Source organism: Durio zibethinus, chromosome 23 (genome assembly GCF_047325235.1).
Source record: "Durio zibethinus cultivar Kanyao isolate XHJ-2024 chromosome 23, ASM4732523v1, whole genome shotgun sequence".
In the NCBI taxonomy this organism is placed as follows: domain Eukaryota; kingdom Viridiplantae; phylum Streptophyta; class Magnoliopsida; order Malvales; family Malvaceae; genus Durio; species Durio zibethinus.
The window spans coordinates 1,158,086-1,168,604 of record NC_143184.1 but is presented as its reverse complement, the minus strand read 5'-3'; the positions used below and the strand labels follow the sequence as shown (position 1 = coordinate 1,168,604).

The 10,519-nt window shown below is 33.3% G+C and overlaps 2 protein-coding genes across 3 annotated transcripts; both read right to left on the bottom strand.

Moving 5' to 3' along the window:
• Nucleotides 1–2,197: 2,197 nt before the first annotated feature.
• LOC149512064 (uncharacterized) lies at nt 2,198–3,069 on the bottom strand. The gene is made up of 2 exons (XM_089752942.1): nt 2,801–3,069; nt 2,198–2,681 (listed from the first exon to the last, which is right to left on the bottom strand). The coding sequence occupies exons 1-2, from the start codon at nt 2,924–2,926 to the stop codon at nt 2,376–2,378; spliced, it is 432 nt and encodes a 143-aa protein (XP_089609068.1). The 5' UTR covers nt 2,927–3,069; the 3' UTR covers nt 2,198–2,375.
• Nucleotides 3,070–5,745: 2,676 nt separating this feature from the next.
• On the bottom strand, nt 5,746–8,334 carry LOC111313772 (autophagy-related protein 8f-like). 2 transcript variants are annotated; one of them, XM_022914513.2, is made up of 6 exons: nt 8,195–8,334; nt 7,794–7,843; nt 7,640–7,695; nt 6,492–6,544; nt 6,128–6,246; nt 5,746–6,022 (listed from the first exon to the last, which is right to left on the bottom strand). In XM_022914513.2, the coding sequence occupies exons 2-6, from the start codon at nt 7,828–7,830 to the stop codon at nt 5,934–5,936; spliced, it is 354 nt and encodes a 117-aa protein (XP_022770248.1). In that variant the 5' UTR covers nt 7,831–7,843; nt 8,195–8,334; the 3' UTR covers nt 5,746–5,933. The 2 variants fall into 2 exon arrangements, with proteins under 2 accessions (XP_022770248.1, XP_022770249.1); XM_022914514.2 differs by lacking the exon at nt 8,195–8,334 and adding an exon at nt 8,041–8,077.
• Nucleotides 8,335–10,519: the final 2,185 nt, after the last annotated feature.

The following is a 10,519-nucleotide window of genomic DNA, read 5'->3' as shown; positions in this document are numbered from 1 at the left end:
CCTAAGCCTAAGGGTCCCTAAAAGAATAGGTTCAGATCTAATAACCAGAATAGGATTCGAGAGTACAATTACGTGTGAGAAAGGTTATAGCATCCTCACAACGTCCATCAAAAGATGGTACCAGCTTAATTTGTGTTATCCAATAAGCCTTAAAATTTTATCAAGTAATTAATTATTGAAAATTATTCTCAATTGACTCTAATACTCTTAGCAAAAAATTGAGAAAATTTTCTCACCTAAAGATTATGCAAGGAAACTACTGTTTCACTCGCAGAGGCTCTATCGTCATATTATTTAACATTAAAAAAAATTCAAAAAGAAAAAGAAATAAAATGAAAAAAAAAAGAATAATGATTCAGCTTTAGATATAAATTCTTTTTTCTTCAAAAACTCATTGCTTTTGTACAAAAAAAAATTGATACTTTTAACTTTTTCTTAAAACATTTGAGAGTTTCTATTTAAGGAAAATTGATACTTTCAACTTTTCTTTAAAACTTTTTTTGTTAAGGAAAATTTGTGCTTCCAACTTTTTCTCAAAATGTTTTTCTGAAACTTTAATTTTGAGAAAAATTGATACTTTCAACTTTTCCTCAAAAATATTTTTAAAAAATTTTATTTTTAAGAAAAATTGATATTTTTGCCTTTTCCTCAAAAATATTTTTTAAAAAATTATTTTCAAAGAAAATTGATACTTTCAACTTTTTCTCGAAAATATTTTTTAGAAAACTTATTTTCAAGAAAAATTGATACTTTTAACTTTTCCTCAAAAATATTTTTTTTAGAATTTTATTTTAAGAAAATCATTAAAAAAATAAAATAAAATAAAAATAAAATAAGGAATACCAAATTATTCTAATCTAATTAATAAATAATAATAAAATAAATAATAATAATAATCAAGAAAAAAAAACCTTTGGAACGGCTCGGCTTGGCTCGACTTAATACGGCTCGACTTGAGAGACATGAGTGATTTAAACGTGCGGCTCGGTTGGGGTTTAGGCAGAGACGAAGGTCGCTGATTGGGTTGGCGCTCGGGTCGGGTCGCTTAATTTCAAAATGCACAGATCCTCTAGGAATAGTAAGGCTAAAATGACGTCATTTTCGGCAGGTATAAAATGCTCAAACCTCTATTTTTTCGCATATTGCTTCCTTTCCCCTCTCTCTCTTCTTTTTTTTTCTCCTCCTTCTTTCTAAACAGAATCCAGATTTCGGTTGAATATCTGTCAAAATCTGGAAAAACAAGTCGAAAACTTTAAAGTTGGCTTGAAATCTTGTCGGAAAACTTGAATCTTGCATAAAAATTTTGTCGGATTCTGAAAATTTTCTCACAAATTCTTAAAGTTGTTTCTAATGCACTAGAACCTTTTTTAGCCTCTGTTTCCTCTCTGTGTATTTTTTTTTGTGTGCTCTTTGTGGATCTATTTATAGGGATTGATTAGAAGAGTTTTTAATCAATCCCAACTCCTTCTGGGATTTGGATTCAATCTTTGAATCCAATCTCAATTTTGCCAGCCTCCAATTTCAAGGCTAAATCCAATTTTTTCTGATCCTAATCCTAACCGAAAATCAGTCAAGATAAAATAAAAAAAATGCATATTAATAATTAATAAATAAATAATAAAAAATATATATTAATAAATAATAATAAATAAATAAAATAAAATAAAAATACAAAATGAGCTTGTCCATTTGGACCAGACCAAATTAATCTGGGCCTGGACAAATTGGGTGTCTACACATCAATCTGGAGAAGTATAGGAAATCATAATGCTTGCTTTTTATTGCATGCATAGATAGCCAATTTCGTCACCATTTCAGGTTTTTGCCTTTGCAACTTCATCATTCAGGTTTTCAGGTAACATACTTGCTGGTTAGCTCAATTGTTTGGTTATCAACGCTGTTTCATTCACATAAACTGCCAATTAAAGATATTTCTTTTTTTGGCCAAGACCATTTAAAGATACTTCGCCAAACCTAATTTAAAGAGTGGTGTAATATTTTGACTTACATCTAGTAGTGCTATTGCATCAATCTCCACACATGACTTGATTAACAAAAGAAAGAAAAAGAATGGAGAAGGATATAGTAGTAGTTATCATATGAAAAGATTAATGAAACAGCAATATTTCCCTCTGAGAAACATATATATGATCCATGATCAATGTACACTAAATTATAGAGGGGAAAAAAGGCCTTGTAACCCATTTTAATCCATCAGACTATGTTATATAGTCATATATATTACTTGTTATGCCTATGCTGAAAAGATGAACATTTGAGCCCTAAGATTTTGAGGCTCTATATTTTACAATGCTGGTAGCTAGCTTTCTTTGCGGGACTCTCTGGACTGATAAAAAGAAGATTAATTGTTGATCTCAGTTGTGAGATGGAGGATGTGTCTTTGGTGGAGAGTAATCCAGGTTAAAACCAGGATGTTTTTCGCCGTGTTTCCTATGAGGTACCGGCCAAGAAACTGAAACAACCGACTTGTTTGTTTGCATCGCAACTGGAGTTTTTTCTTTCTCATTGACCTCAGCATCTTCCAGCTTTTGAGTACCATCATCTGCATGAGATTCCTCGATGCTTTCTTCTTTTACGGATCGGAGTTCCTTGGACGAGGAAGATTTCGCCTGTAGTACTGCAACTGATGAGTTCTTTTTGAAACCGTTCTTCATGTCATTCTGCAAACAAAAGACACCAAAAGAGAGTTAAATAATACGCACTATATATAACAAAATAACTAAATTAAAAGCTAGATGATTATCATCGATGACAATGATAAATTGAATCTTGGACCAACCTTGATGGAGAAGTGAAGTTTCTTTTCAAGCTTATTCTTATTGTCAACTGCACCAAGGCGACGAGCACTACATTCATGCAGAGAAAAGCATAGAAGGAAAAGAAGAAAACAAGATATGATTGACATGTTAAGGAAAAATAACTGGGAAGAGTACTCTGCTGAATAGATTGAAGAAAGCAAGGAAAATTCTTTGCAGTGTTGGGAAATATTAGTGGCAGTGCAAAAGTATAGCTTATGGTGGTATATGTAGTAAGGGCATTAAATGTAGGTATCCTGGTAGATTGAAGAGGAGTTTTGTTAGAACATGCAGATGTATTGGTAAGAGGTAAAAAGGAAATGAGATATGGGTGGCCTCCCCTATGTCCTTCTCTTTCACATTTCAATCAATTGGGTCCCAAGACACAGACCCCCCTCCCACCAGGGAAAAGAGAAACAACACAGACCTTTCTTTGGAAATTATATATGCGAATTATGATGAAACAGTGTCCAAAAGAGAGATTTTCTATTGAAATATCTTAATAAATCAAGGATATTGCAAGGAAAAATGTAAACGGAAAATGAGAAATAAGACCGAAATTCAAGAAAGCTAATGCGTGCCTTGCTAATTGCGTCTTATGAGGGACTGCAATTAACCCCCCATGTCCTTGTATGAGAAAGTTTCACTACTTGCATGGTTTGTGCGTTTCTGGTTAATTACCTTTGCCCACCATTTGGTCTCGAAATACTTAAACTGAATATTCTAATGCTAAAACTAAAAAGTGGGAAGCCTTTTTAGATCTAAGTCGGTAGTCGGTAGACAACAAAGATCTTCGAGAATGCTGCAATTAATTAATGACTGAATGTCCCTTATACCCTATAGAAAACCAAAAATGGGAAATATAGTATTGTATAAATATATTATAATATACTAACAAGTCTTCGGGTTCTTTTTCGATGAATGATATTTGAACTCACGGTTGAGAAATTAATTCACAAGCATGAAGCAATATATCTGAAGTTGCCATGGCAAGCACCAGACCAATATATTCCTGCAAAAAATATCTTTTTAAGTCTCTATGTTTCGTGACATGATAGTGGAAGAGAAGTTCTTTTTTATTACCAGTCACAAATGAGTTCATTAACAACTATAAAATGGTGCCTGCAAAATTGTGGCATTCAAACATATGCAATTATTTGATTGTAGAATTACCATGTAAACTAATGATTTCAGTGTAGGATTAACGAAAGAAAATGATTGTATGTAAAAACTAATGATCTATCATTCAAATTTCGCATGAAATATTAATCAGATTTACAATCAATGTTACTGTAAACAAAATGAAATGACTTGAGCCTGTAAAAGATGTGATTGCACATGGCGGCCCTCCAGGCTCCAACGATGGCTAGCTAGCTAGCAAGAAAAGGATTAGATTGGGTTTGGGTGTACATTGTTGAAGCATTTGCAATTAGGAGGTGGGTCCAAAAAATGAACATTGGTGCCTCAAGAAAAAAATGTGTGGAGCGGTAGGACCATAGGTGAAACTAGAAAGGAGACATGGGTACATGGACCACCATCTCTTTGTTCATGTTGCGCGAAACACTAAAAGCGTCCCCTTAACCGTCAATACCGGCCATCATGACACGTGGAACGAACCCATGTGATTCATTCAATTGCCACGTGGACCCACCAATTCCATGGCCGCCGAAATCCATTCCTTCCTCCAAAGGCCCTCCCCTGGTCCTGGTCCACAAACACAATTTCTTTCTTAACGAGCCATCAGAAACCGGTGGTGTAGTTGGTTATCAAGTCAGTCTAACACACTGAAGTTCTCCGGTTCCGTTCTAGCAACAAAGCTGGCCATCCCAAAACATTGAAACATGCTGAGAATTCCTGGGAGATACACATATCAAATCTTCACATTTCACGAATTCCTGATGAAAATACAAAACCAAACATTGATATTTTGAAATTTGAATCCTTTTTTTATTTAATTAGTTACTCCAAAAGTTCCAACATTAATAAAGTTCAATTCTCTCTCTCTCTTTCTCTCTCGTTAACATAAATTCTTGGCGTGGCCTGCAGATAAACATTCTCCTGCTGAAAGAATGCATTTTGCATTGATGTTTTGTTTGTATCATGCATTTGGAGTTGAAGGTTGGTGGTCTCGTGGGGGATGTTTATGCTTGTTGGGTTTTGGAGGGAGCGACGGCGGGACAGGCTCGGGTTCCCAGAGGGATGGGGATTCGGGCAGGGACGTTGACAAATCGGCTCGAATCGATATGTTTCGTAAAAGTCAAGCATTCTCGGTTGGCTCAGGCTTCGTTGTCTCCACGGCAATTTTAGCTGAATATTATTCATTCTGCGCATCCCTTGGCTCATTCATTACTGTCAGAGAACTGCATTCATGATTCCAATTTCCAAGTTCTAACCTCGTAGTTGCTTTTACATAGTTGATTTTGGCTTGTCTGGTACCTCCTGTGTGGTCTCAGACGAATATTTTTTTTTAAATCTTATAATTCCTCCAATATGATCAACAAGTAAGATTTCTGCCGTAACCCCTTACGGCCCACCACCTGGTAAACCTTTCATCTATGTCAGTTTGAGTTGCTTCTGACTGAAATCATTTTGATCCCATATGTTCTTGGTCTGAATCTTCTATACACCATCCATGTTAAACTTATCAGTTCTGATAGTACTTTACTTTTATCATATAATTCCATTGATGACTTTTTGCAAGGAAGAAATACTTACCAAATAGAGCAGAGGGAGCCATACCTTAAGATAACTAAAGGAACAAAACAGTAAAAAAGAACAAACGGTTATTGAATACTAGAAAATGTTTAAGCAACCGTAAAACATGGAAAATTAAAAAAGCTCATGATTCGAGATGAAACACTTCCAAATTGTCAACTTCTGTCAATTCAACAGATCATCGTGCAAACTGACAATGGTAAATGCAGGAATATAATATAACACGGTTCAATGAATTTTAAATTGCTCATTGGTCCGACATTTTAGTCTGCTGAGAAGCTACATACAGAGAAACTATACACACAAAGACAGAAAGGTCATATATTAGGCATAATGCCACAATTATTAATTATTTAATGAAAGGACAACATTAACATGGAAATAAGGTCACTGCTTGATCTGCTAGCCAAACGTATTTTCCCCGCTGTATGTAACATACATAAACCCATCCTCATCCTTCTTTTCATCATAGATGGTTGACATAATTGCTCCTGTAATATGATCATAGCTAATTAGTCAAACGATTGAATTTGAAAAAGTGACATATTAGCATTTAACATTATTCAAAGAGAAAAGAAATTTGTGAATTCAAATACCCGTTGGTGGGAGAACACTGTCCACAAATATGAAGATAGCCTTTTCAGCACTGAGTTTAATTCTTTTCCGGATTACATAAACAAACTGACCCACCGTCAGGTCAGCAGGGACTAAGTATCTGTAAATTATGTAATCCAGTCATTAGAGAAATATCTGTACCTATATTTCAATTGTACTAAAGAAAATAAGCAAATGCAGTACTATTAGGGGTTCCAAAAAAGGGATTGCAAAATTGTGTTGATCAATGGACTTAAAATGCAGCCACACACTTCATAGCTAACAGTTGCTAATCAATAGTAATGATGATAACAGTGAATAAGATAACATAACATTAAGTAAACTTGGCATGAAACTGTTGCTTACTTCTTCTTGTCAATGTTAGGAATGTCACTTCTCTCTGCCTTCTCCACGATCACCTAAAAAGCACATGAACAAATATCAATAGAAGCAAGATTCGGATATCACAAATTTATAAATTTCTCTTTTGTATCATGCATGGATGAAAAGCCATACAATCATTAACCAATTTAAGCAGACTCCATTTAACCTTACACAGTTTAATTATGAAGTCCTTTTCTATTGATAACTCAAGGATAAACAAATCATCCACCCTACACTTTTAGGTTCTTGAGTATCATGCTTTCCTTCTTCTTCCTATCTTTGAAGGGGTTTTTTCATTTTCTCACATCGGAGGGGCAGGGTATCTGAGGCTCAGATTTAATCTTTATTAAGCTATAGAATAGGAAATGTATAGAGCACACATTCTATTTCTGACTATTAGCTGTTCTAATTTAGCCATGCCCAAATGAGCAAAACTTTTCCTTTTTCTCCAGCTCAGAACGAGCACCAGTTTTGCCAAAACCAAAAATACTTGATATCTTTTCTATTTCTGTAATAGTATCTAGACAGAAACGACAGTCCTGCCAATACCAATTTTCGTCTATTGCTTATAATCCTCAAGTCACATCTCATGAACATACATTAAGAAAATTATATAACTGACATTAATACAATAGATATCATTGTGCTGCAAACACACCATCATAAGTCTTACTCATACACAGTGGTCTTCCATTAACATATATTTAAACCAAAATTTATACCAGTACTACAAGTCAAGGCAATGCAAGCCTGATTTAGGGTCAAAATCATTAAGTTCAGAGATGAAGAAAGAACCATGTTTCAGCAATATTATTACAAACAAAAAAAAGACTTCTCAGTAACTTAACCAATTGAATTATTCGGTCGACAAAGGCATGCTTAGTTCGTAGCCAATTGAATTATTTGGTCGACAAGGGCATGCTTAGTTCAAATCAAAATCATTTACACGATAAAATGGAACCAAAACTCATACCTAGCAAAAAATCTCGCCCAACCTTAAAAAGGTTAAAATGCATAACAATAAATGAAGAAAGGGTAGACAAGCCATGGAACAATCAAAATTATTCTTTAACATCAACAAAAAATCAAAACTTTATTAAAAAAAAACAAGGTTAACGATTAATTCTTACTGGAATTCTATCTGGGTATTTTCCCCTAATTCTTGCAGCCTCAGCACGCCTTTTCTCTGAAGATCAAGAAGCCATAAATTAATGAGACCAACCAAACAACAGCTAAATTGATAAAAAAAAATCTAATACTAATACACGATCATCAATAACAAACCAAAATCATGCTCAATCTTGAAGCAGCTTTTAGTCATTCTGTAGATATCACTGCACAAGAAGTAAACCCTCAAGTCAACTAATACCCAATTTTTAGACATTACTTGAACAAAAATCACGAAATCTAAAGAACCTAAATTCAAAATCAAGATAACAAATTCTTTAATTTCATATAATAAAAAAAAGGAAAACAAGAGTCCGATCATCGCAAATTCAACACAGAAAAACAGAAACATCATCATACGAACCCATTCGATTTTGAGGAATCCCACGACAACAACGCAAGGTTTAATCTTTTTTTATTATTATATATATATATATATTTTTTTTACAGCAGATATCAAAAGTAAAATCAATAAATCAAGTGATTGGAAATAACAAAAAAAAAGAAAGGAAACTTACGGATTGAATTAAAAAGATAGATTGATGGAGAAATCAACGGACCGACCGACTTGGCCTAAGCTGTTGTCTTAAGAGACTAAACAAAAAGGACGTAAATAGGAGTGAGATGACAGATAGCTCTTCATCTAAAAATAGGTTTGGGCTTCTGCTACGGTGCGGTGCGCCTCTCCTCCGAATCGGTTGGAGGCTGCTAACCAAGAACTGCCACGACAGCATCAATATTGAATTAGTACTGTGTTACCACAACAATGTACCTTAATTAGTAATTATAACAGAAAAAAAAAACCACACGAAAATACGAAAAATACTCTAATTAATATAATTTTGATAACATTTTTTAATTTTTATGAGCGTGAGAGGTCAAAGAAAATATGGGATTATTTCCTAAAAATTTTACTGCTAGAAAGTAAAAAGTAAAAATTAAATGATCCAACAAAAAAGATATTAGTAAGGTTTAGTGAATTAGGAACTTGACAACAGATTAAAATTATGAGTGGTGCTTGCGTGTACAACTTGGTTTAGTTATGTGCAGGGACAATGAATGTGTTTTTCTTCACTCTCGCTATGTTGGGCTGAAATTTTGGACTCAAATTTTAGAAGTGAAATTAACAGGGAACAAAACCTAGGCCGGCTACACCTAGGCCTAGCTCAAACAATGTGAAAATAGAAATGCACATGGGCTGGTATCATGCGAAAAATGAAAAATGTTCATATTCAGGTCTTGTCCGAAATCAGCCATGTTCTTTATTAACAAAAACGAAAAAAAGAGAAAAGCAATGAAGTTGAATGGACCTAGAGTCCACCTCTGCCTGGTTTTATTTGCTGATTTTCTAAAGGTCACGTGGTTTCTTTGATCACAAGGCTGGAGGCACGACAACGTTTGACATAAAAGGGCAAGCAGCTGTTAGTCATCCACACCCTGTTTCTATTCCTACGAGTCTATAATAATAATAATAGTAGATCTATAATTTGTATATTGATATAATATAAAATATTAAAATTTATATATTTATATTATATTTTATATAAAAATTTTATATTATAATTCATTTAAATATAAAAACATAAAATATTTTTTTTATTTTATTAAATTCATATATAATTATTGTTAAAATTTTAAATAGTGTTATTTTTATATTTTATTTTTATATTATATTTATCTTATATTATTTTATAATATTTTAAATTATCATATTTCAAGAAACATACATTTATCTTTTTGGCATATTAATCTAGAAATTATTACCCTTTTTTTCACTTAATATAATGCAATCGGTAAAATAAAATAAAATTATAATTTAAAAGCTAAAAACTTATAGTTTGCACCCAAAAAAAAAAGGTGTTTAGCCTTCACAGCTTCACCTAGCTCAATTCTGAGTATTTTATGTAGTATTATGCTTGCGGAATTGCGGTTTCGTGCTGAACTTTAGAAGGTAACAAATTTCTTTAATGAATAAGCAAATCTTGATTGCCCCTCACAACTCAATTACTCGATCGAACAGCAAATGCCAAAACTTGTATATATATAATAGTTCAGCAACATGATGAAAGACTTCGTCACCAACCAGACTAACGAAACGAAAAGTCAAAGACATGTTACAAAAACAATATCGTGAATTTGTGTGTATATATATATTCGCTATATGTATGCATGGATGCATTTGTTTTATGTTATTTCTTGGAGTTTTAAGTAGTTAAAATTGATTAATCCGTGATCTAAATTCGCGGTGCTTGTGTCACGGAGTCGGCCATGTTTACCTAAGCTAACCATTTCTTCAACGTTTCCATGCGGACCAATGAATAATTAATCAATTTTTTATGTGTATTTTAATCATGTCCTGCCTAACATCTGAGAGAGAACACTATAAGAAAAAAAAAAAAAAAGGGCATGTATTTATGATAAGTAGAGCCCTTGTAGAGGGTCTCACGTCATGATTATGATTAGTTCTCTTCAATCAATCAAAACAAGCTAAGAAGTTTGTATTATCCAAAGGGGAAGCGATTTCGACTTGAAAAGCTTGAAAAAACGCTTGTTTTAGACTTTAGCTTTGGTCGTAATGGTGGCTTGGACTAGATCTTTTTGTTTCAGTTGCTTGAGATTTGGGGTGTCTTGAGAAGAGAGAAAAGAACTTGTCATCACCAGCCCTTTTAAGCCAGCAAAGATTAAAAAGATAGAAAGAGTGAGAGGTAAAGAGAGGGATAAAATTTTTGAAAGTTATTAGAATAGAAAATTAACAGGGAGAAGAAAGAAGAAAGCTTTCAAACGGGTTATTATTATTATTATTATTATTATTAAAATGCTATATGTTTTATTTTTTAATTAAT

Coding starts and splice junctions, on each gene's coding strand:
- LOC149512064 (XM_089752942.1), bottom strand. CDS start 2,926: ATGTCAATCATATCTTGTTTTCTTCTTTTCCTTCTATGCTTTTCTCTG. Junction 2,682..2,800: donor AACTTCACTTCTCCATCAAG/GTTGGTCCAAGA, acceptor TTTTGTTTGCAG/AATGACATGAAGAACGGTTT.
- LOC111313772 (XM_022914513.2), bottom strand. CDS start 7,830: ATGACTAAAAGCTGCTTCAAGATTGAGCATGATTTTG. Junction 6,545..7,639: donor AATACCCAGATAGAATTCCA/GTAAGAATTAAT, acceptor TGTGCTTTTTAG/GTGATCGTGGAGAAGGCAGA. Junction 6,247..6,491: donor CCTAACATTGACAAGAAGAA/GTAAGCAACAGT, acceptor CATAATTTACAG/ATACTTAGTCCCTGCTGACC.